Source organism: Trichomonas vaginalis, chromosome II (genome assembly GCF_026262505.1).
Source record: "Trichomonas vaginalis G3 chromosome II, whole genome shotgun sequence".
NCBI classification, from domain to species: domain Eukaryota; phylum Parabasalia; order Trichomonadida; family Trichomonadidae; genus Trichomonas; species Trichomonas vaginalis.
The window spans coordinates 8632267-8657513 of NC_067204.1; the positions used below are offsets into that span (position 1 = coordinate 8632267).

The window sequence follows — 25247 nt, forward strand, 5'->3', positions numbered from 1 at the left end:
GATTTTTGAAAATGATTAATCATAAGTGGTGATCTATTCAAGATTCTCTTCTTTAACGTATCCATCTCATCTAATATTTAAGTCAATTTATGCAATTCTTCACCCCATTTCAGATTGAATTTGTAGCCGTTCTAGAAATTTTCTCAAAAAGACATTAATAGCAACCACACATTTGAATTATCACATCATTTTTCCCGTTGGAAATTTTCTTGGGAAAAAAAAATCTAAACTTTTTCTGTTATTTGTTGCAGAATAATGGATAATATTGTGGACAATAAATATATCCTGCAACAAAAAATAGGTCAAGGTAGCTTCGGACAGATATATATTGCAATTGATAAAGATACTGGAGAGAGATATGCAGTCAAAGTCGAAGATAATAACGTTTCAGTTCCTCAACTATTATTTGAGGCGAGAATATATCAAATTATGGCTGGTTCGACAAATATACCACGATTATTTTATCAAGCAGAAGATTTCGATCGAAATGTAATCGTAATCGAATTATTAGGCAACTCTTTAGAAGGCCTTCTTACAAAATGCAATCGTCACATGTCGGTCAAGACTGTTTGCATGCTTGCAGAACAAATGATTACTTCTGTTCAGTTTTTTCATTCAAAAAATTACATTCATCGTGACTTAAAACCAGACAACTTTGTGATGGGCAAAGGTAACTGCGCAAATAAACTGTATATTATCGATTATGGCCTCGCCAAACGTTACAGAGACCAAAATACGCATCAACATATAAAATTTTCATCAGGAAAATCACTTACAGGAACCGCAAGATATGCTTCTATTAATGCTCTTGCTGGTTACGAGCAGTCTCGTCGTGATGATATTGAAGGACTTGCGTATGTACTAATTTACCTATGTAAAGGATCACTTCCATGGATGGGAATTGATGCCAAAGATAGGAAAGAGAAATACGCCAAGATTTGTGAGTCAAAACGTAAAACAAGTCCAGAAGTATTATGCCAAGGCCTTCCTTCTGTATTTGCACAGTTTCTGGTTATGGCTCGTGGCTTATCTTTCGAACAAGAACCAGATTACGTCACTTATCGTTCACTTTTCAGAAATTATTTCATAAGCCAAAATTGGGTTTACGATTATCAATACGACTGGTCAGAAGTACCATATTCCACAATGGATGGTGCTGTTCCACGTCGTACTGTCCACAAGAGACGTCAAAATTACGCTGTTAACGCCACTTTTTCTTCTGATCAAAAATACTTCTCAGTTGATGCCGTAAAAAGTGGCGAATTCGCAACAGTTGGCTCCCAAGAAAAGATGATCAAGCCACAAGTAACATTGCCTGACGTAGGAGCCCCAATAAACACGATTGACATGGTTGTTGCCGACGACAAAAAAGTCACAATTCAAGATAACGAACCGAAGAAAGCATCGCGATCAAAGAAACGCGTTGTTAAGAAAGGAACGAAGAAAGTTGTTAAAAAGAAGATGAAGAAGAGCCAAGCATCTCGTAAGCCTCTTCCTCATCAACCAACAGCTGGAATCATCCAAATAGATCTCAACAAATCAAAAGAAGAAAGAAAACCATCAGTTGATGTAAAACAACAACAACAAAAAGTTGAAGAAGAACAAAGAAGAAAAGCGATGGAAGAAGAGATGAAGAGAAGAGCAGCAGAAGAAGAACAAAGGAAGCGTAGATTGGAAGAAGAACAAAGAAAGAAACAACAACAAATGATAAATCAAAGTGAAGAAAGAAAGAAATCAAATGCTGCTGCTGTAAGAAGATCTTCAAGTGTTGAAAGGAAACATCACCACCATCATCACCATAGGCATCAGGAAAGAAACAAATCTGTTGAACAACAACCGCAACAGATTGAAAAACAAAAAGAAATGAGTACTGATCGTTATAAATCTTCACAACCGTCGCCAAGAATAAAAAAGAGAAAAGTGGCTCTACCGGAAGATATGACGAGTTTGAACACCGTTGACCAGTTTTTAATTAGAAGAGGTGCCATGACGCCTCAAAACCTTTCGCCTGCTAAAGTAAGCAAGAGGAAGTAATAGAGAAATTTTTAATAAGTCCTCATCAAAAAAATTAATTTATATTGAGGATGCAAAATTTTGCGATATATTTGTTAAAATATTATAGTTTTTGTGTGAGTAAATATGATTGTAATATTATTTTTTGTTTTTTAATCGGTTTCCATATTTCCGAAACAATATCAAGAACGAATTTATTTTCTTTTTGCATTAATTTAACAAAAATCAAACGAACAAATATATTTCAACCTCAGCAATGAAACCTATTCGGAAGGGATAATCGTATTGTCCAAGACTTGATCTAAGACAAGTTATCATCATAATTATTCAATACTTATATAGATTAATTCAATTGTTATCAGTAGATTACCAGATTTAGGACTGTGATAATGAAATCTTCGATGCATAATGACTATAACCATAAATTCTATTTCACTCTTCAGTAATTAAGATACAACTATCTTAAGCGTTTATAATATTCAGCTCAAACAGGTTATATTCATATATTTGTATTGAGAAAATTTCTCCATTTTTTAGAATCGTAAAAAATCGATATGAACTTCTAATAGTTCTTTAAATTCAATACGCAAACATCGTCATAAATTTCGTGTTTATGGGTTTTTGAAAAATTTGTAAAGGAAAAATTTTAAAGATAGAAGCTTAAAATGGTTATTTTTATATATGGAATATAATAAACAATGAAGTAATAAAAACAAAAGTATAAAATAAAAAATGAATTGAAATTAACACGGAGGAACATAAATATGCTGATAGATATCCACTGGCATGCCATTTGTACCCAAAGCTATTTGAATAAGGTTTGAAATTGGAGGATACCTAAAGGTTTGAGGCTGATTGATAATTTCTGGCTCGGGAGTTGATGATTGAATATAGGAATTGTCAGAGGAGGGCTCGCTATGCATTTTGGAATTACGTCCTCTGTGTATTATATGTACGTTGTATCTATTCTTTAACGAATTTGCTGATCGTCCATTAAAGAATTGAGCGATAATTGACCACTTAGAACCTAACTCAGTAACTTTTTTAAGCAGAAGGTCATCTTCTTCCCTGGTCCATGGAGCAATATTAATTCCGGGTGCAAGGTAGGTCTGGTATCTTTCGCGGCACTGACGAGTGGATTTTCCGGGGATTTGTTGAGCAACTTCCTTCCAATTTATATCTCCATTATAATGTTTTGCGAGAAATTTGATCATGGCGTCTTCGCAGACAGTAAATGCACGTTTCTTCTGTAACCTGTTAGTATCTTGAATCCTGTTCTTTTCAAGAGTAGCACGAAGGTTTAAATATTCATTGTAGTCAGCTTGGTTCTGGAGGGCTATCATAAAACAAATAACTCCGTTGGAATTTGTGAACGATAAAGAATTTTTTGAGAACTATAAAAATTGACGTTGGCCAACAATAACGTGCCATTAAAAATTTTATTAGAGTATGCTGATGTATTGATGTCTGATAAAATTGTTCGGATAAATTATTTGAGAGACACCGATGATTAAAATTTGAATTGCGATAATTGATGGGAATGAAATTTAAAATAATATCATAAATCAATAATTGAATCAAATATGATATCAAATTTATGAAAAAGCTGAGATGTATAGTATTTGACATTTCTTCTCAAAATTAAGACAATTCAAATTAAAAATCCTGTTTATATTTTACAAGATACAATTATAATAAGCAATGATCGAACATGCATTGAATTTTAAATTGAAAGAATGATTTGAATTACTTGGTCAATTATGTAATGCACATATATATCATATAATCAGTATTTTTTAAACAAATAATTTTAAAATAAAGTTATTCAACCTCAACGAAACGAATTAAGGATTTGAATATCATGATGGCTAATAAAAAGGAAAATCAAATGGAGATTCGCATTTAACTTGAAATTTTTTACTCTTCAAATTTATAATCAAATTGAAATATTTATATTTTAATAAAATAATTTTATTATAAGATATTATTGCTTCCGAATATATTAAATAGCTAATCTTATTTTTTAAGAGTTTTTTATATGATATTTGTAAATTTATTTGATAATAATTTTATATCATATCAGGCCATATGAATCATTTTCAAACGATTTCCTGTAAATTCAAACAAATTTTTAAATCACTTTTGAATCTAGATTTCCTCAAAAATAAATAAACTATACATATAAGGTATTTGTAATTAAATAGTCTAAATTTGAAAATATATTTTATAGAGAGGATTAGGTTTTTAAATCTTTTATTCATACTATATCAGTATACCATCATGAATATGAAATTGATCATTAAATCGAAAATTTCGATGGAAATTATCAATCGCATCATTCGATACCATTCGTACAGTATATTTCTTCGTGATTGCTATATTTTGCATAAGAATCAATCAATAAAGTCATTATGATTAACGGCGAAGCGAAATTCTTATTTCGATCCAATTTCAAATTTTAATTTTACTACATATTCTTCTAATCTCATTGATAAATCAATATATTCCCATTTTACAATTATATTTTATCATTTTTCATATATTTTCGAACCTCTTATCATGAACAGCATTTATTCGATCACTTTTGAATAACAACGTTTATTTCTGAACTAACGCCAATTTTTTGAAAAGTGTAAAGTTTTTAATCTACGACAAGGACTAACTCTTATTAATAATCTGATAGGCTAAGTAATTGTATATGATTTCGTGGTCATCTAAGCATTTAAATAATTTTTGAGTTAATTGCCAATGTAATGGAGCCAAATTCTTAATTATTTCAAAATCTAGGCATGCTAGTAATCTGAATTATTGATGAAATGGCCGATTCAATGGTTGTTTTTAGGTTATTTCCTCTTTGAGATTCAAATTTCTTTTAATATTAGGCTTTATCTAAATTTAAGATTAGAATTTAATATAAAAACACATATCAATGTCATTCATTTTTAAATTGGAGAAAAATAGTGTTTTTTTAGATTGATAAAATTATCATCCTCTGTCTATTCATTAATATAATCATGTTTGCAATTTAAATTACCATATTATGAGTAAAATTTCAATGGTTCATAGTAGTATCCAGTTTTTTATTTTTCATATTTGAATATCAGGAATTTTTGGGACTATGTAACTAGAATCTTCTTACACTCTAAACCACATTAAAAGAAAGATATACCGAGAGAATATAAAAACGTTTTACAATTACTAATAAAAAATAAATTACAAAGGGAAGAAAATTCAAACAATTTCGAAATGCTTTGCTGGTGTAATATTCCAGGACTTCTTATTTATTGGTGTAGTTCCAGATGGTTCGTAATGAAGAATTAATTCATTTTCTGTTACTCGTTCATACTGAATTGAAACTAATGGGAAATGCGGTTCTATCAGCACATCTTCAGGTGGCATACCTGGACCAATGAATGGGAATTTTGGATGAGTATCAAGGCCAAAGCAAGCTTCTGAAGCAATTAAATTAGGATTTGACTCTATAAAATGGACTAGCGGACAATTATCTGGTAATTCAAAAGCGGTCCAATTTTTTAATTCATTTTGTCCAATTAATGAAGCAATTTTTTGATCGTATGACGTACCGGCAAGTTTCCAATTCTCTGCTTTGAGTTTCTGTATCATAATAGTTTTTGGAACAATAATATTTGCGGTAAATACGGAAAATTGAAATGCAATTGCTTTATTAAAAATCAGGATACCGAGTGACTTTAATATTTGTACAGGTTGTCCGACGTTGATAAAGACTTGATTAATAATAAATTGAATTTGTTCGGATAATGGTTTTTCTTTCGCGCGATTTTGTCTTACTTCGCCCTGTATTTTAAGGAAATTGCCACGGATAAGTTTGCATATTTGGTCTTCGTTCTGAATAATTTGTTCCAGTTTCGATGCTCCCTGCATTTCTAATGTTTACAAAATTTCTTAGTTTACATGACAAAAAAATCAAAACAAAGTCAAAATTAAAAAATATAACAGTTTATAGGTTTATATGAATAAAGAATTAGTCAGTAACTCCTATTTCTTCAAATAAGTTTATCAAATTTTCTGCATGCCATTGAATTTCAGGATCTTCATTTTCTAATTGTTCCTGAACAAGAGGATAAATGAATTCTCTCTCTTTTATCATTTCTATCCAATCATCTTTATTATTTCTCAAAGAATAGTTCAAAACGTTCTCAATTGCTTCTTGGAAATATATTATAGAGCTTTTATCATCAACAGATTCCATAATTTCGAAGCAATCCAAAATATTTGTATGAAGAATCGTATTTAAGATGTCAAAGTCTTGTGATTTCTTCAGGATGGCTGTTAGTACCATTAGTGAATCGATACGAACAACAAAAGCTTCGGATTGGAACAAATTGCAAACTGACTCAAAAAGTTGCGAAAAAACGAAATTTGAAATAACAGAATCGTTTTCGATGACCAACATTGAAAGATTAAATAGGAACGGATCTAAATCTCTTGGATTGTTATTGGTTAATCTAACAAGACTTGTAAAGAAGTCAACTGTGAGGTATCTTTCACATGCAGCATCGTCATTCTGGCATAAGAAGCAAAGAGCCATGAAAGCTTCGATGTCAACATCGAAATTTGAAAAATCTTTTGGATTTTTGATAAAATCGATGATATCTCGATCATAATTATAAGTATAAAAATGATCACGTTGCGCCGGTGATATTTTGATGCTATATCTTATTGCTCTGAAGATATTACAAATAATTATCGGATTTGGAATGGTCAAGAAGTCTCTAAGCTTCGGAATCAAGTCTGATGCATAACTTATTGCTTCTGTAATCCTAAATAATGCTGAAATAATGTTTGTAAATGAAATATTGAACCAAATTATATCATTTTCATCAATAAGTGGCTGAGCACGCGTCTCGTATGCATTTTGATTTTCTTCAGGCTCATGAGGTTCTTCAGTTTGATTTTTCAAAGCATTTTCAAGAATTCCTTTCCATTCAAAAATTTTTGATACCAGGTCATTGTCAACAATGTATTTGTACATGTCATAGTTGTTTGCTGCTAATCGATCAATTGAAGAAACAATGTACCTATATGTAGAATAATTTGCTGTATTATTGAAAATTGACTGAAACACATACTCGGAATAGTTTGTAGACATAATAATTCTTATTAAATGTTCGTTCCTGAAATAATACTGCGAAAATATGAATAAAATTTGATTAATAATTGAAATTGGAAGGTTATAATGAAGCAAATTTAAAAATTTGTCATGAATATTCGAGTTTCTGAATGTTGTAGCTGGAATGTATTGATATTTGGAGATAAAAATTTCGATATATCCAATGAAACCTGTAAGTTCAACATAAAAGATGACAAAATTTTCAAATAATGCATTTTCGTCTTCAGGATTTTCTTCAAAGATTGATAATATTTGGTCAATCGAATTATTTAAAGAATAAATCCCGAAATCAAGCTGTCTTTCGTCGCTATTTCTACATTCAAGGTCTTTCTGGAGTCCCTTTCCGATAACTGAATCCTCTCTTAGCTTTTTAAGCCTTTGTTCTTCAAGAAAAACATCCATTTTATAAAAAAATTCACTTTTTATTTTTATTTCGCTTCGAAAAATATACTTTTTGATTTCAGATTTTTAAAATTGTGATTTTTTTGGAGGATTTTACAAAATTTTAACAGGATAGATCATTCTTATTTTATATACGCTACTCAATAATTAGTTTATTTTTGAATCATAAACGAATTTGAAAAATTTGATTCTCTATATCTCTTTATGTACATTACTTTTCTATACACCAAGACTACAAAACATATGTGTAGTTTGTGCAGACTATGCATCATGTGACTAACTGCTGACAAATTACATTTCACACATTCGTTTGAATTTCATACTGTTCTCTGATGCTTTGTCTCATTTTTAAGACTTCTTTGATACAAAAAAGGTTTCATGCATTCCAGATCGATAGAAAATTGACACGTAAATTTGTCAAAAATATCTAGCTAATTAAAAATAAAATCTGATCGTGCAGGGATATCATTAATCATAGCTATGTGGTGCTAAATTCAAATTATTGGTATAGTTTTGTATCAATTTCTCAACTCTCTTTTCATTGTAAAAATTGAATACGTTACAGAATTAAATCACATTTTTTCGATGTCAATACCAATTAAGGGCAGCCGTACTGAGAAGAACCTTGCTATTGCTTTTGCTGGTGAGAGCATGGCTAGAACTCGCTATACATTCTTCGCTAGCAAGGCAAAGAAGCAAGGATTCGAGCAAATCTCTGCTATCTTCCTTGAAACAGCTGAAAATGAGAGAGAACACGGTAAGATTTTCCTTAAATTCCTCAAGGAAGCTAATCCAGAAGTCCATGTTCAAATGACAATTCCTTCTTATACAATCGGAACAACTCTCGAGAATCTTAAATATGCTGCACATGGTGAAAATGAAGAATGGACAAAAACATACCCACATATGGCCGATATTGCCGAAGAAGAAGGCTTTACAGAGATTGCTAACAAATTCCGCTTGATTGCTCAAGTTGAGAAGGAGCATGAAGCTCGTTTCGCTCTTCTTGCTCAGCAGGTTGAAACAGGAACTGTTTGGAAGAAGACTCGTGTTGTTCAATGGAAGTGCCGTAACTGCGGCTATACAACAGAGGCAATAGAAGCTCCAAAGGAATGTCCTGTTTGCGGACATACACAAAGTTTCATGGAAATCAAAGAAGTTCTTGAGTAAAAAGTTTTATAATTTAAATATACAAGAATTTAATACATTTATACAACCAATACAAATTTGGTCAAATGCGTTTAATTAAGATAACAATGTTTCGATAATCTTATTGCAATATCAAAATTTTTATTATCGTTATCTTGAATTTAGAATCAAAAACAGGTGGAATTATTCCTTTCATAAAGTGGCTAAGTATCTGTAAGATGGAAGCTCCTATCTAAATAAATTCGAATAAAAAAATTAAAAATTAAGAGGTTGTACTAGAGAAATTCGTGGTAAAAAATGTCTGGGGTAAATATTTCAATAATATTAGTATTAATAAAGCATATTTAAAATAAATTTAAGCATTAACTCTTGGGCGGATTTCGACCTGATCAGCAAGAAGGATGCGGCCGCCTGTTGGTGTAGCAAGTGGTGTCTGGCAGTTCTTGCAGAAAACTGGAACGTTAGAGTGTGAGAATGCTGTTGTAAGTCCTGTGCAGGATGGGCAGCGAAGGGAGAGGAACTCGGAACGTGGATTTGGAACGAGTGTCATCTTCTTGTTTGTGTGAGCTTCTTGCTCAACAGTTGGGTGGAGAATATCAACATCAAGAGTTGTCATTTCAAAGGCGGGACCAAGACTTTACATATCGTCTTGTGAAATTTTCCCCAATAAAAACATGTTTCTTTTATGAATATCAAGACTAAAATCATCAAGAAGCCTGAATTTGGAATTAAAAGTTCATTTCGACTTGGAATGAAATCCAACAAATTTCAATTCTTCAAATTATTTACTCAAACTATTGAAATCATGCCACGCAGTTCATGTAATAACTTAAAATAATGTGATAATGCTATTTCTTCATAAGATTATTTGGCGATATTCCAGAAAAACACCAATAAAGAAAAATCAATACCCTGTCATTACACAGCCTAAGTGTGTAATAAACAGAAATTCATCAAAAGTGACAGCTCTCAATTTTTTGACATTTGTAAATTCTAAATTGAATGAGAAAAATGAAATAATACTAAGCATAATACAATATTCTAGATTTAATTATAATTAAGAAAAAGTTAGTTTTGAGAGTACTTTTCATAGGCATATAGAATGAAATCTTCTGAAAAATAATATCACATAAACTCATATTATTTTCTAATATATAACTATTTTATATAAAAATCAAATTCAATGATCTTAAAAGCGAAGGATAAACCTCAAAATTTACGAATATAATGAGTGGGAATAGGCGTAAAGCAAAAATTGATATTTCATATGGTTTTATGATAGATAAGCATTATATTCCCACTCATTATATTCGTAAATTTTGAGGTTTATCCTTCGCTTTTAAGATCATTGAATTTGATTTTTATATAAAATAGTTATATATTAGAAAATAATATGAGTTTATGTGATATTATTTTTCAGAAGATTTTGTGTTCTTCTTCAAAATTTTATTTTTTTATTAAAAAGAATCTTTACAAAATATACATTTACTTTAATTAATATTTAAAAACGTGCTCTATCAAAAGTTCCAAAAATTCAATATTTTAGCTTTTCTGAGGTGTCACTTTTGATGAATTTCTGTTTACAACAAGTGTGCAATTAATATTTATCATTTTATTTTCTTAATTTTTTTTTGTTGGATCCGCTTCAATTCCGACTCTATTTTTTTCTCCATTCATATAAATTGTTTGTGCATATGTTATACACCCGACTTCTCTTGTCACGCTCTCAAAAACCCGAATGCCTCTCAAAAATTTGACATAATTATTTTATTTCTAATTTTTTATAGTATCAATAACGCAGTATTCAAGATTTTGGCAAAGATAATTTTTTTTCATTGAAAAATTTAATATATTGAATTCAGAAAATTATATGAGTGATAAATCCTCATCATCAGGCAGCTATTACTCATCAGATTCACCAGATAGTTCTCGACACGAGTCAAAGAGATCAAAGGCTAAATCTCGTTTTAAATCTAATTGGAGAAGTTCTGATTCAGATCAATCATCAACATATTTATCAGATATTTCATCAGATTCAAAGCAACAAACGAAAACAACCAAAATAAAACATAGTGATCAAGAAGAATCATCAAAATCTTCTAAAAAAGGAGGATATTTCGAGGATAATGATGATATGCTTGACAGCGTTCAAGATGGTGCAAATTGGTGGCAAGCACAGAATTCACTCATGACAAAGATTAATCAGCCATTAAATAACAAGCCAAGAGTTCATAATCCAGATAAAGATACAGAATTAATGACAGGAATGTATGAACCAATGGAAATAAGGCCGAAAAACAGTGAATCAGGCAATGATTTTGCAAATAATGATGCAGTTGTAGATTTTGACCCAACTTCTTTGAAACATGTTAAAAATTACAATGAAAGTGCGCAAGATTACCTCCTAATTGATCTCAAGAGTCCACTGATATGGACAATTGGCTTTATGGTACTTGCTGCCATTCATTTAGGATTTGCTTTTTATTTTTGGTACAAAGAAGGCGACAAAGGTTTCGCAAACTTCAAATCATACAACATTCAAGAGAATTTATACTACGGACCTTCAGCAAAGCTTCTCATGAGAGTTGGAGCTTTGTATCCACCATGGATTTATGATGGAGAGTGGTGGAGACTTCTCGTTGCTATTTCTCTTCAACCAGGAGTTGCAATTTTGGCTATTGACATTGTTTACATGGGACTTCTCTACGAGATTGAAAGATACAATGGTTTCTGGTCAGCTTTGCTAATATTCTTGTTATGCGGACTCTATGGAAACGTTTTATCTTCATACATCATCTCTGAGTCAGTTATTTGCGGTGCAACAGGAGCTATATGCGGCTGGCTAGGATTTTCTCTCACAAGACTCATTGCAAGTTTCCATATTAAAAAGCGAGTTTGCTATTTGATCACAGAGATATTCATGATAATTTTCATTGGTGCTGTTGGAATTCTTCCTTATGTAGACAACTTCCAACATGTTGGAGGATTTGTTTTAGGCGTTTTACTTTCTCTTGCACTTCTTCCGAACAACACAAAGACAAAATGCGCTGCAATTGCAAGAGGAATCACTGCATTTTTGGCATTCCCTATTATGATCATTGTGTTCTCTGTTGTTGTAACATTTGTCATCAAGAATAATTTACTTGATGGAAAGTGCAAATTCTGCCCTAAAATACAATGTCAAAATCTAATTAAAAACAAACCATGGTGCTTAACAAATATACCTTCCCTGCAAGATGTTTATCCACCAAATATTAGTGATATCAATAAATCTGCAGTCCCAGAAGAATAATCTTTATTATCTATATGTTTTGAAATTAATTTTAAACTATTAATCTTTTATAATCATGATCATATATCCTTTCTCATTCTGATATTGCAAAATATGAGAATGTTGTGAAACTTCAATAACATCCCATTATTAGATATTCAGAAATTTTGACCTTTTGCGTGATTTTCAAAATTTTGGTCTAAAACTCTGGCTAGAGACTATGCATAGCGTATATATGTAGAAAGCTGAGTTTGGAGTAAATCATATAATACAATTTAGATTTATATATTATCCCCACAAATTATCTAGAGAAATAATTTATAAATTGGCATGATGTGATCCAAAAAAGAAGTCGATCAGTTTTCTATCAAAAAATGCATCTTATATCAAAATTATGCAGTAGAATTGATACAAATTACCATGTTGATATAAAATTGAAGCTTGATATATCACGAACTTTACAGCAAACAGCTCAAGGATCTCACATGCTACAGGTACCTAAAAAATTCGTTAGTGGCCAGAATACTCGGTAGTAGAAAAAGTGACAGTCCCTCAATTTTTTCATACGTTAGCACCCAGACTTCATTAATTCTCAGTGAATTTTGGGTCCAAGGTGGAAAAACCTTCAAATAACAGATAAGGAAGGCTAAACAACTTATAAAATGCAAAAATACGATATTTTTATTCCAAATTAAACAATTGTTTATATTGCAAAACCAAAGAGTCATATTTTACGATTTGTATGACATCCTCGGTATGTACTCTCTTTGTTTGTTTGCATTTGATTGCGATACTCTCGAGTTTCGCTCTTCGAGCACCGCATACCAAATTTGGCATACCCGCTGAAACACTCCGTCCCAACTTCAACAACATCGTTATTTGTACCTACTGACACAGTAAAATCCCGATGTTCTTGAAGTTGGAGTGAAGATTTCAAGCAGGTCGGAAATTTGAGCACTTCCAAAGCCCCTACTGCAGATAGACAATCATGGAAGATGATAGTTTCTATCTGTGTGGCGGAAGGCTGAGTTAAAGACACCTACTACCACTGGAAAGCCTATCTCGACCCCATTTGGGATATGGCAACCGTGGTCAGCGATGAAATTTCATTCAATTTTTTTGACATCATTATAAGTTTTTTAGAATCTACATAGTTAGTAGGTTCTATTTTTACACTCAAATTAAACTAGATAGTGCGATCATGGATTTGAGGGGAAAATAATCGTACTATCAAGTTTTTTCCCGTACTATCGAGTTTTTTCGGTACCTGTAACTAGAATTGAATTGAAGGCCAAGTCAAAAAAAAACAGTGCCACTTTTTATACATCACAAAATTTCGGATTAATGTTTATATATTTGTGTTTTGTTGGATCTTTAAGGGATTCTGATCCCCTCATCACACAGGAGATGGTTGATGCAATTAACAACGATCCTAATGCACCATTCAAAGCAAAACTTTATCCAAAGTTTGCAAAGATGACTGTCGGTGATGCAAAGCGTTTCTTGTCACCAGTTCGCCATCCACCACAAAATCAAGGTTCAGCTGTTCCAGTTGGTGCTAACGAAGAATTCTTCAACTGGGTTGATAATAATTACATTACAGGTCTCACAAATGTTGCTGCTTTTCCAAATGATCTTAACGCCTCTAATCAAAATTCAAAGGATTACTCAGGAACTCAACCAGGCAGATCTATTTATCCTTATGTCGAGAAAGTTAAATTTCCGGTTTTTGATGTTACAAATTTGTGCAGCTCGTGGGCACCAGCAGTAACATCTGCAATGACAATCTCAGTTTCACGCTGGGCAGGTGAATTCGTTAACTTCTCTCTTCAGTACGTTCTTGACTGTGACATGCTTGGAGATTCCTGCGTTGAACGTACTCCAGTTAATGCATACCAACTCTTTTGGACATATCATCCACCGGATTTCCATGGCTGGGATAATCCAGGAGATTTATCATCAGAGAGATTTTCATATTTGCAAGCTCCACGTTCCGATTTCACGAGAGAAAATTGCGCTGACAACAGATGCTATCCAGGTTTGTCAAACTGCAAGCGTCACTGGGCACTTACCGGCAGTTGCAATTCAGGTGCTTCAAATACAGGTTGTCCAATCTACTTCCTTTACAACTGGAGATGGATCAAATCCCATCTTTGGGAAGTTGGTGCTGTTACTTCTTCAATAACTGTTTACCCATCTATCTTTATATACAATTCTGGTATTTACTCAGGTTACTTCAAAAAAGATTCAAACGAAGAAGTTGTTGGCAATAACACATTGTGGGGCACAATTCTTGGTATGCTTGATGTTACCATTGTTGGTTGGGGCCAGAAAAAGCTTAATCTATCCACAGATAGTTCTTCACACACTAAGGGACTTCAACGCTGGTGGTGGGTCATCCCACACTTTGGAAGTAATTTCGGTATTCCATATGAAGCTTGCAATTCTGGAATCAATTCAGAAAAATGCAAGACAAACAAAATTGAAGTTGTTCAAGCTAAGGATCAAATCAAGTTAGTCTCCAGTAACGGTAACGGTCGACTTTATATCACAAGCCGTTACGACGGTGAGCAGACTGGTATCCCAAACTTTAACGGTTTCATGAAGTTTAACCGTAGATTTGATGACTGCAATATTGAATCACATGCAGTTGGTGCTGTTCCATACAACTTTGTTCCACTTCCACATAGAACACCGCATCCAACAGAAGTTGAATCATCAAGTAATTAAAAATTTGTTTTGATTTTTTAAAGTTCTTTTCCTGAGGTGGATAGTACCCAATTTTTTACAGTTTTGATGAGTAGAATAGAATCAAAGCACTTTTTGTAATCACAATTTACTTGCATATTACAAACATTACAAGTTAGTTGAAGTTCTTTTTCTACATCAAGAAAGGTCCTGCACACTGATACATTTAAACACTACTCTAGATTAAACAGCATATAAATCTATTTCTAAGATAAAATATTTATTTTGGAGTGAATTTCATTTTATAGCATCATAATGCAATAAAATTGAATAATTTTGCATTGTCTATGGATCATTTCAAATGATAAAGATTGAAAATTACCTTCTTTGATTTGACATTATTATAGGAATCAAAAACATTGAAAAATATTTACTTTTTGTCTAGAAAAAATAGTTTTCATAAGAAAATATATAGATTTTTTAAATAAATAAATTTGATAAAAATATTTTTTTTTGTGAAACAAAAGAAATAATCCATTTTAAGACATAAAAATCTAGTTAAGCATTGGGCAGATCTGTTTGATCAAATCATTTCCGTTGATTTGGTCTGTTGCTCCAACGATGTATTCAACCTTTCCGTCTGATTGATCTCCTAAGTTTATGAGCATTCCTACCTCGCATGGAGACACACCGCCGATGAAAAATACCAAAACGCGTCTTTTTTCTCCTTCAACGCGTTGTGGCTTCGATCCAGTGACCGACATTGCCATTGGCGCTGAAGCAAGAGCGTTAATTGTAGGTATTGTAAGTTCGGCAGCTTTTTGAGCGAGTCTGATTGAAATTGGGACATATCCTTCGCAACTTTCAGCAACTTGTTCTTTGTATATTCTCCTATTGTCTTCCTTTCTCACCTCGTATTTACAGATAAGTCCTAATTGCTTTTTAAGATCCGACCAATCATAGAAATATTTTTGTGATGAAAGAAGACGAAGTTTTTGTAAGTTCATCATTGATTCCATGGCTGAAAGTCCGAATTCTGCAATCGCTTCGCGCTGTACGAGTTGTACAAACTTATCTGAATGAGTAATTCCAGCTGCTGACTCTATAGCTATTAATTTGAGCGAACTTGGCCAGTCATCGAACATAGATATCAAATGCTCCTCGAGAAGTTGAAATGAGTCACCGTAGTCAAGAATATTTCCTTCAGCATTGTAAATTTTGCTAGCAGCAGGGCTTTTCTGTTGTATCATGTGAAGGGCTTCGTCGACCTTGTCCCTTAATTTGTTAAGATTCTCAGAAAAATGACCAAATTCCGTATATTGTATTGCTTTGTCTCTGATGTCGGTTGCGCCTCTTACATTCCTTGCTTCTGCTTGAAGCCTCATAGTATTACTTACAGCCTCGCCAATTTCGAATGAAAAGCCAGGAATTGATAAATGACGGGTTTTTCTGATAGCCGCGTTATTTGAGCTCATCATCATGATTGGATCAATGTTAACACGTCCGTAAGTAATTCCAAAGACGCTATCTAATAAGGTTTCAACAGTATTCTGAGATAACAAAGGAGTTATCAAATCTACGGAACGATCGATAATAAGCAAGGTATCGATTTGAGGTATATTCGATGCTGAGATATTGCATTGGTTTTCAATGCCAAAAGTTAAGTCTCTGACCATTTCTGCTTTAGTTCCGACTGTAACTACTTGTGGGATCTTTCCAAAGATGGTTTGGATCTTGGCAAGAGCACGGGAAACAGAAAATATGTCAGAAGACTCGTTTTGGATGAAAGTATGTGCAAAACAATTTTTGATTGGAAGAAGGAAGTAAAAATTATCGACAGCCATGAAATCAGCATGAAATTCGCGCAATAAAACATCAGTTTTGAGGTCTTTGGGAGGCTCATAAACTGGTGAAAAATTATTTTCACGGAGAGTTTGCTCAACGAAAGCATTTGAGCGAGGAATAATGAATACTGCCTTTAAGTAATTTGGTACGAGCTCATATTTTGGAATAATTTCTTTAATAAATTCGGCATTAGCTGGAGTTATATAAATAAGAGAGCGGTGTGCATCGGATTGCTTGATTGCGTTTAGGCTTGCAATTTTCACATCAGGATTTTTACTGAAATAAGCGCCAATGGTAGAAGTAATATAATAATGCATATAATCTGGATAAACAACTGTTCTTGGCTGTGGAAGATCAGCAACGAGTTTTGTGAATTCTTCTACCATAGAAGTTTTAAAAGCATCAAGCTGAATACCCTCCTGTTTGTTAGTAGTTGTCATCACTTAAAAAAAATTGACAATCATAGATGATATCATCATTATAAAATCTTTTTGTATATGAGAGAGTATCTATAAATAGAATAAATTAACTTCACTAATTGTTCAAGGATTGATAGATAAATATCCAGCATATATCTTCAATTCTTTCAATATACTAAACTAGCTTAAAGCACTTATACAATAGTATTAGTTTCTTCAAAGAAAAGTAAATATTTAATAGAAATAAACTAATTGTAAATTTTACTGAATAGATTTTATGAAACAGTAGGGAGTTCTAAATTTAAAATGGATCTGGAGGTAGAGAAAATGGAGAAAACGGAAACAAAATAGATATTAGAGGAGTGAATTGATTTAAACCATGTTTATTCGGAACCAAATGTGGGTTTCACATTTTAGAAAAAAAAAATTAAAAAATGCTGATTTTAGTTATTGGCGATCTTCATATACCAAGCCGTAGTTACAGTATTCCAGCTGTATTCAAAGAATCTTTGTCAACAGGAAAAATTCATCAAATATTATGCACAGGAAACCTTTGTACGAGAAGTGAAATCGAAATGCTGAGAAAATTCTGCAGCGATGTTCAAATAGTACGTGGAGAATTTGATGAAGATGATGTTACAGAATGTGAGCAGCTCTCAGTTACAGTTGGAAGTTTCAAGATTGGTTTGGTTTCTTCCTATACACTTATTCCTTCAAATGATAAAGCACGTCTTGCTGCAAAGGCTCGTGAACTAGATGCTGACATTTTGGCTTTCGGAGGAGGCCATCAAGCTGGTATGTATCAAAAAGATGGCAAATTATACATAAATCCTGGATCAGCAACAGGAGCATTCTGTGCCGAAAACCCAGAACCTCGTCCATCATTTATCCTCATTAATATTCAAGGAAATTCAGCAATTACATACATTTATACTTTGGAGGCAGATGGAACGATGAAAGTCGATAAGGACGTTTTTCAGAAAGAAGGAGAAGACGAATAATTATGAATGCTGTTTTAGATTTGCATTTTTGTTTATTTTATTTTTGCTTGAAACATAATAAAAGGTTTAATTTGATCTACATAAAGAGTTTTTAAATAATTTTTAAATACACAATATAGTCTAACTCATATCTTAACAATTACAATATTTATTTAGTAAATCAAATATTCAATATGTAAATATCGGCTCAAATACGATAATAAACAAATAACATTTATTTCTTAGTGTTTTTCGGAGGAGATGAAGATGAAGTATCAATACTTGCAAGTGTTTGCGAAAGATTTTCCTGTCTTTGTTGTAATGCTGCTAAAATCTTTTCATTACTTTCTTTTAGCATTTCTTCAATCAATACCATCGGATCTATTTCAGGTTCTGTATTATCTGTACTTTCTTTGGGATCGTGTTTTCCTTTAATATTTCTAGAGCTTGTGAGCTTAGTGTTACTGTGCATATTTTCATCTCCTTTTGTAGTTTTAAGGAGCTTTCTTGGAGGCATCGCACAAAAAGTGACAAATTTAAAAATAACGTGCATTTTCAAATATTGAGCAAAAATCCAATCTTTGAATCATCATGCAGATGGATATTCTAATCTTTAAAAATAAACAAAAATTCAGAAAAATTCAATCTGAATCTATGAAGAATAAAAAATTTGATGTGGAACACATATACTACTATCGAATGCGAATCTATTCTAAATATTTAAATCGTAAAATATTGAGGTAGGTATTTGGTCAGAAAAAACTTGACACCAAAAAAAGTTATGATATTTTTATTCTTTTCTATTCTAAGGGCAGCAGGCATCCCGAAGAATAAAAAGGTTGAATACATTGATATGGACCTTCGTGAGAAGCTCCATGTCAATTTTTCCGCTGCTGAAAAACAAAAAATTGAATCAACAACAGAATCTCACGAATATCAAGCCGAAACAACCAAAATCCTTGGTATTTTAATTGACAACCTCTATCACAATAAAGATATTTTCATGAGAGAACTTATTTCAAATGCAAATGATGCACTTGATAAGATTCGCTTTGAAGCTCTTCGCGATCCAACAGTTCTTGACAAGGGTTCTAAGAATCTCGAAATTTTGATCGATATCAACGAGGAAGAAAAAACTCTTTCAATTACAGATACAGGCATTGGTATGACAAAAGACGAACTTATTAATAACCTCGGTGGAATCGCTAAGTCAGGTACATATGAATTTCAAAAAATGCTTCAATCTGGAGATACAAATTTAATTGGCCAATTTGGTGTTGGTTTCTACTCTTCATTCCTTGTATCCGATAAAGTTGTTGTCATTTCCAAGTCAAACAACGATACAAAGCAATGGATTTGGGAATCTGATGCTTCATCTTCTTTCACCGTCACAGAAGACCCTCGTGGAAACACCCTTGGCCGCGGAACATCAATTATTCTTCATCTCAAAGACAATTGTTACAATTACGTTGACAGAGATCGTATTATGGCAATCGTTCGTCATTATTCCATGTTTGTCGATTTCCCTGTTAAAATCTGGCACTTCAAAGAAGTTTACGTACAAGTTGATGAAGCTCTTGACCAAGATAAAGCTAATGATATCTTTAATGACGATGATGTCGTTGTAGACGAAGAAAGTTCAGACGAAGAGGTCGCAGATAAACCAAAGAAGAGCAAACCAAAGGGAACCACACTCAAAACAGTATGGCAATGGGTACAAGTTAACGATAGAAAACCAATTTGGCTCAGAAAACCGGAAGAAGTGGTCGAAAGTGATTACAATGAGTTCTTTACCATATTCTTCAAGGAGCCAAAGGGTCCAATGGTTCATTTACACAAGAATTTCGAAGGAAGAGTTCAATTTTCTTCACTTTTGTTCATTCCAAACGTTCCTCCACCAGCCGACCAATTATTCTCACATTTCACACGCAATGTGAGGCTCTACGTCAAGAGAGTCCTTGTTTCTGACTCCTGGACCGATGAATTATTGCCAGATTATTTGCATTTCATCAAAGGTGTCATAGATTCAAACGACTTATCCCTCAATGTCGACAGAGACAGACTGATCAAAGAGAACACCCTCAAATTGATCAAAAACAAAGTAACATCCGCGATATTATCTCTTATCAAGAAAATGTTCATGGAAGACCCTCTACAATACGCTGAGTTCTATTCCAAGTACGGCGGCAACATCAAATACGGCGTTGTCGATGACGAACAGAATAAGAGATTATTATCCCAACTTTTGATGTTCTATACCTCGTATTCTCCCAAGAAACTGACCACTTTGGACGACTACCTTGCTCGTATGAAGAAAGGCCAAGAGAAAATTTACTGGATTGGAGCCGCATCTCTTGAAGAAGCCAAGAACTCACCGTACACACAAGATCTCCTCTCTAAAGGATACGAGATTCTATTCGCTCTGGAGCCAATCGATGTCTACTGCTTCGAGAGATTGGACGAATACAACGGAATTCCGTTAGATTCACCAGAAAAGTACCAAGGCGACAAGTTCAGTGAAGAAAAGATCCAAGACGTCTCTTCTTTCGAAGGAATAACGCAGCGCCAGTTCAACAGAATCGTTCCTTGGATAAGAAAAGCGGTTGGAGACAGAATTGAGAACGTTATTTTGTCAAAACGTCTCAAGACTGTTCCAGCCATTTGCACAGCTTCAGGATACGGATATACAGCATCACACGAGAGATTGATGCGTGCACAAATGGTACAAGACTCCCAAATGGCTGATAATCTGTATATGAGCAAGAAGACATTGGAATTGAACTATAACCATCCAACTGTAAAGGATTTGTTCAATAGAATTATGACATATAGAAATCTAAAACCAGAACAAAAAGTGGCAACTTTGGAAGACGTTAGATTGATTTTTGACGCGGCACTTTTGGCAGGCGGTTATACATTGAATGATCCATTGAATTTCACCAAGAGAGTTTTCCACATGATAGGAAGATCTTATGAAATAGAACCTAAAGTTGCTGAGTTCGAGGATGAAAACAAAATCTTTTATCCGAAAGTTGAAGATGAATTTGAATTCGCTCATAAAAATCAACCTTTCGTAAAATTGGGAAGAAATTACAAGGTTGGTGGTGACGCAAAGGGTGATGGTGATGAAGCACCAGCTGATTTACATCCTTCAACACCAGAAGAATGTTATGCAGGTATACTTTAGTTCTATTAATGTTTTAATAATAAAAAAATTGAATTTATTTTTTTTATCAACACAATTTTTTAATCTTGTACCATAGATAAAGTGAATAGTATATGTATGGTTATTGAATGACTTATTTTTGGTTTCAAGATTATTTAAGTTAAGGATGTCGCTTGAGGAACAAAATTCCTCAAATCTTGAAACCAGTGTCCCCAAAGTGGAATACACATTATTCACCATGGGGGACAAAACAATATCCATATTTAGATTTTGAGTCATGAAAACATTTATTTTTGAAATTCACAGGCGCTCCCTCCCGTAACGATACAAAATTGAGAGTGTTACGAACGGTAGTTTTAGCAGCGATTATTTTAACATACCTTATTGTTTGATTTCGAAATTTAAATTTCAAAAATAAATGTTTTCATGCAACATAGATTCACATTAACCATTAAGAAAAGTATGTACTTCTAAGATGTTAGAAAGCTTTGTTCTTCAAACTTTTTTATTTTTTGTAACGAAGGTTGCAAAAATAAAGCTGATTACATTTTTATTGATAGTATATACTTTATATAAATATGTTAAGTGAACAAACCTTAATTTTCTCATATTCTGTTGAAACGGTTGGGGAAGTAGTAGGATAGGATGGGTTTTGTGACTTTTTTTGTTACATCTATATATAGACGATGCATTAAAATATATTTATTTATAAATTATTAAAAAAATTAACATTAATTTTAAAATAATTTATTTTTTTATCTTTTATAAAAGAAGCTATATATAGATGATGTCAGATATTCCGCGATTAATTAAACATTGTTTAAATCCCGAATGGGTTAAACTTCAATTTAAAAATGAAGATTGTGAATTATTAAATGAATATGAAAGCCAAAATAAGCTAATGAGGTATAAATATAATGATAAAGAATATTTAATTTCATGGAATCAATGGAGTCATAATCAAAGACCTCATAAACGAGAAGAAGAAATTGAAAATAATGAAATGGAAATCATTGATGATATTAAAGAGGATTGAATTCCTAAATTTTGTAGAAAAACCTTTAGAACTAAGTTAGGAGCATATAAACGTAGAGTATTAAATCCTGAATATCTTAAACATCAATTTAAAAAGGAAGACTGTGAATTATTAAACGCTAATGAATATGAAAATGCTAAATCAAAACTGAGATATAAATATATTGGAAGTGATGAAAGGTGTAAAGATAAAGATAAAGTTTATTCAGTTTCATATAATAACTGGCACACGTTAGGGATAAGAAAACATTTAGGAGATTATGGGAAATGTTCCGAATTCTTCAAATCTAGTATGTACGAGAGAGTAAAAGAAATTAGAAATAATTATTTTCATGAATGAAAGATTCACTACCATAATGAAATAAAAAATAAAATATATTTATTTATAAATCATTAAAAAATTAACATTAATTTTAAAATAAATTCTTTTATAAAAGAAGCTATATATAGATGATGTCAGATATTCCGCGATTAATTAAACATTGTTTAAATCCTGAATGGGTTAAACTTCTTACGAAAAATTAAAACTTAGTTATGTTTATTATTTTATTTTTTTATTTTGTATGAAATGAGCGTCAAAACTAACAACGTTAAAAAATTAGGATTCACAAACGAGGAAATAAAGGATATATTAGAGGAGGTGGGTTATGAAGTTAATAAATATTATTTAAGAAATTGTCAAAAATTTGCCGAGTTATTAAATGATTTAGATTATGATGGAAAAATGAATAAAGATGATGTTATAAATTTCTTATATCCCACATCTGAAGAAGAAAAACCTAAAGAACCTGATGTTTTTCCCGAATATTATGAAGAACGAATTAAAGATGATGAATACGATGAAATTGAAAGACTGAAAAAAATAAGAGATGAAATAAATGAAAAAATTAAGGAATTAAGAGAAGTTGAAAAATATAATGAAAATGAAGTAGAGGGTTTAATGAATATCCCAGCTTCAGAATCAGAAGTTCAGAAATCTCATGAAGAAAGATATAAAAATTATGTCTCAGAATCAACACAAAATTTATTAGATGGTGAAATAGACGAAACACTTTCAGAAGAAGGTACTAAATTTATTCGTAAACATAAGTTACAATTTATTGATAATGAAGAATACCCTTGTATCCTACTTTCACCACCTTTAGATTCCAAAAAATTCAAAAAAGCTCTTAAAAACGTGACATATGCAACTAATACGATTAAGAAAGAAGATCATGATATTTACACAAATTATTATTTAAATAAATGCACAGGTGTTGATAAAGTTTTGATTTATTAGATAAAATATCAAAAGAAACCATTGGAACATATAAAATTTTGTGTGATTGTGGTTTCATTGTTGAAGATACTAATAATGTTTCATATGAAAGAACAGCACCGAAGGAAGACGAAGTTGAAAGGTCTATACCATTCGTTATTAAGAACATAAAAGATATGAAAACTTATAAACATTATATTTATTCATTTATTTCAGAAAAAATGGAAGCAACCCATAAAACATCTTCTCATCATTTTATAGCTATTCATACATTCCTTTTCAAAGTTGTGAAATTAAATAAGACAGGAATTAGATTTAATGTATCAGGGTACGCATTCTTGAGTAAATTAAAATGTATTCGTCACGTCGCAGATGATAAAAATTTATGTGTTCTTAATTCATTTTACGGACTTTAAAAAAATAAACTTTATTTTTATTTATTTTTTAATTTTTTATTCTTACATAAATGAACAAAAACGGAACAGCTAAAATGAATGATAATCAAATTAGAGCAGAAGGTAGAAGGTTATTTAAACGCTTCTATAACATTCCTGATGGTGTTAATCCTAAAACTCGTAGAAGCTATTTAAATGAAGCAATAGATGCATATGAAGGGTTTGACATTTCATCAGAAAGTGAGAGATTAGCGAGAATGTTAAATGTTAATATTGATTTCTATTATTGTGATCCTCAACCAGAAGACGTGGACATAAATAAGGTAGACTTTCCATTAGTGGAATCAATAATGATAGATCCAGAATTTGAAACAGTAAATATTTTATTAACACAGAGTCCATGTGGAAAACTTCACGCTGACAGAATAACAGACGTTGAAGCACTCACCGGCTATAAAGTTTGTCCATATTGTAAAGAAGAAGTTTATTCTATCCGTGATGATCCAGAAAGGAAAAACCAAAGAAGATTTTTAAAGCATTGTGAGAAATGTAAAGAAAATAATGGGAGATTAATTCAAGACGTTCAATTGCAAAAGACACAGCAACCATATGCACCACATATTACGAAACAGAAGATATATCAGTGGTTATTAGCTCACAATTTGCAGAAATATTATAAACCGACAAGATATTATATTACTTTTGACTTTGAAACATTAGAGACTAAAGAAGAATTACAACTTTCTGAGTGTGCAACTTTGAATGCTTACTTAAAACCATTCATGGTATCATCAACGGTTAAATTAAATGATAAAACATACACGAGGAATTTTTGCTTAACTTCGAGTGATTCTTTTATTTCTGATTGGATTGAGTTTTTATTTTCAACCTGTTCATTAGTTGTTGAATCAAATATGAGTCAATACGATGAATTATTGAAGTCGCAAACATTAAATGAAAAACAGAAGGAAGCATTTAAAGAACTTCTAGATGAGGAATTCAATAAAGTGAATATCATAGGTTTTAATTCGGGAAAGTTTGATTTAAATTTAATTCTTCGTGATTTAAACACTGCAAAATGGAAAATAAAATCAATGCTGGGTTCATCTTCACAATTTAAGCAAGTCATTGTAAAGAAAACAAACGTTCCATATGAATTAAGATTTATTGACATCAGAAATTATATAGCGGGTGGGACATTAGACCAATTCACTCAAGATTTCGGAAACAATAAATCACGTGTTAAATCCTTTTTCCCTTATCAATTCATCACGTGGGAAAATTACGAAGAAGAATTATATAAAGTGGAACCATTCACGAAAGATTCATTTTATTCAGCATTAACCCAAGAAACTATATCAGATAGTGATTATCAAATATATCTCAATGATGCTAAAAACTTTAAGAATAGATTAGAATATTTTATTCATTATTGCAATAAAGATGTTGAAATTATGATTGACCCAATTGATAA

General features: G+C 32.1%; 13 protein-coding genes across 13 annotated transcripts, besides 3 other annotated features; 7 read left to right on the top strand and 6 right to left on the bottom strand.

The window, feature by feature from the left end:
* Nucleotides 1–247: 247 nt before the first annotated feature.
* On the top strand, nt 248–2152 carry TVAGG3_0508830 (STKc CK1 domain-containing protein; the record flags this gene model as incomplete). Its single annotated transcript, XM_001583359.1, has 1 exon — nt 256–2034. The coding sequence occupies one exon, from the start codon at nt 256–258 to the stop codon at nt 2032–2034; it is 1779 nt and encodes a 592-aa protein (XP_001583409.1).
* Nucleotides 2153–2666: 514 nt separating this feature from the next.
* TVAGG3_0508840 (RNA polymerase II transcription regulator recruiting protein) lies at nt 2667–3382 on the bottom strand (the record flags this gene model as incomplete). The annotated part of the gene is made up of 1 exon (XM_001583358.2): nt 2757–3356. One exon carries the CDS (start codon nt 3354–3356, stop codon nt 2757–2759), a length of 600 nt encoding a protein of 199 aa, XP_001583408.1.
* Nucleotides 3383–5145: 1763 nt separating this feature from the next.
* Nucleotides 5146–5916, bottom strand: TVAGG3_0508850 (uncharacterized protein; the record flags this gene model as incomplete). The annotated part of the gene is made up of 1 exon (XM_001583357.1): nt 5245–5916. One exon carries the CDS (start codon nt 5914–5916, stop codon nt 5245–5247), a length of 672 nt encoding a protein of 223 aa, XP_001583407.1.
* A 72-nt stretch (nt 5917–5988) lies between these two features.
* Nucleotides 5989–7567, bottom strand: TVAGG3_0508860 (armadillo (ARM) repeat-containing protein family; the record flags this gene model as incomplete). Its single annotated transcript, XM_001583356.2, has 1 exon — nt 6017–7567. One exon carries the CDS (start codon nt 7565–7567, stop codon nt 6017–6019), a length of 1551 nt encoding a protein of 516 aa, XP_001583406.1.
* Nucleotides 7568–8133: 566 nt separating this feature from the next.
* On the top strand, nt 8134–8755 carry TVAGG3_0508870 (rubrerythrin family; the record flags this gene model as incomplete). The annotated part of the gene is made up of 1 exon (XM_001583355.2): nt 8153–8737. The coding sequence occupies one exon, from the start codon at nt 8153–8155 to the stop codon at nt 8735–8737; it is 585 nt and encodes a 194-aa protein (XP_001583405.1).
* A 252-nt stretch (nt 8756–9007) lies between these two features.
* On the bottom strand, nt 9008–9355 carry TVAGG3_0508880 (Chain b 40s Ribosomal Protein S27; the record flags this gene model as incomplete). Its single annotated transcript, XM_001583354.2, has 1 exon — nt 9072–9332. One exon carries the CDS (start codon nt 9330–9332, stop codon nt 9072–9074), a length of 261 nt encoding a protein of 86 aa, XP_001583404.1.
* A 297-nt stretch (nt 9356–9652) lies between these two features.
* Nucleotides 9653–9689: a mobile genetic element.
* Nucleotides 9690–10266: 577 nt separating this feature from the next.
* Nucleotides 10267–10304: a mobile genetic element.
* A 282-nt stretch (nt 10305–10586) lies between these two features.
* TVAGG3_0508910 (serine-type endopeptidase protein) lies at nt 10587–12008 on the top strand (the record flags this gene model as incomplete). The annotated part of the gene is made up of 1 exon (XM_001583353.1): nt 10587–12008. One exon carries the CDS (start codon nt 10587–10589, stop codon nt 12006–12008), a length of 1422 nt encoding a protein of 473 aa, XP_001583403.1.
* Nucleotides 12009–12576: 568 nt separating this feature from the next.
* Nucleotides 12577–14792, top strand: TVAGG3_0508920 (cysteine proteinases family; the record flags this gene model as incomplete). The annotated part of the gene is made up of 1 exon (XM_001583352.1): nt 13332–14717. The coding sequence occupies one exon, from the start codon at nt 13332–13334 to the stop codon at nt 14715–14717; it is 1386 nt and encodes a 461-aa protein (XP_001583402.1).
* A 172-nt stretch (nt 14793–14964) lies between these two features.
* On the bottom strand, nt 14965–16960 carry TVAGG3_0508930 (vesicle docking involved in exocytosis; the record flags this gene model as incomplete). Its single annotated transcript, XM_001583351.2, has 1 exon — nt 15230–16960. One exon carries the CDS (start codon nt 16958–16960, stop codon nt 15230–15232), a length of 1731 nt encoding a protein of 576 aa, XP_001583401.1.
* A 413-nt stretch (nt 16961–17373) lies between these two features.
* TVAGG3_0508940 (retrograde transport, endosome to Golgi) lies at nt 17374–18011 on the top strand (the record flags this gene model as incomplete). The annotated part of the gene is made up of 1 exon (XM_001583350.2): nt 17374–17940. One exon carries the CDS (start codon nt 17374–17376, stop codon nt 17938–17940), a length of 567 nt encoding a protein of 188 aa, XP_001583400.1.
* A 94-nt stretch (nt 18012–18105) lies between these two features.
* On the bottom strand, nt 18106–18437 carry TVAGG3_0508950 (uncharacterized protein; the record flags this gene model as incomplete). The annotated part of the gene is made up of 1 exon (XM_001583349.1): nt 18155–18436. The coding sequence occupies one exon, from the start codon at nt 18434–18436 to the stop codon at nt 18155–18157; it is 282 nt and encodes a 93-aa protein (XP_001583399.1).
* Nucleotides 18438–18690: 253 nt separating this feature from the next.
* TVAGG3_0508960 (HSP90/HTPG type heat shock protein family) lies at nt 18691–21156 on the top strand (the record flags this gene model as incomplete). The annotated part of the gene is made up of 1 exon (XM_001583348.1): nt 18773–21106. One exon carries the CDS (start codon nt 18773–18775, stop codon nt 21104–21106), a length of 2334 nt encoding a protein of 777 aa, XP_001583398.1.
* A 1470-nt stretch (nt 21157–22626) lies between these two features.
* Nucleotides 22627–23115: a mobile genetic element.
* A 915-nt stretch (nt 23116–24030) lies between these two features.
* Nucleotides 24031–25014, top strand: TVAGG3_0508980 (DNA/RNA polymerase superfamily; the record flags this gene model as incomplete). Its single annotated transcript, XM_051236852.1, has 1 exon — nt 24031–25014. A coding segment is annotated over one exon (984 nt), but the record flags the coding sequence as incomplete, so codon positions are not given.
* Between the last annotated feature and the right edge of the window lie 233 nt (nt 25015–25247).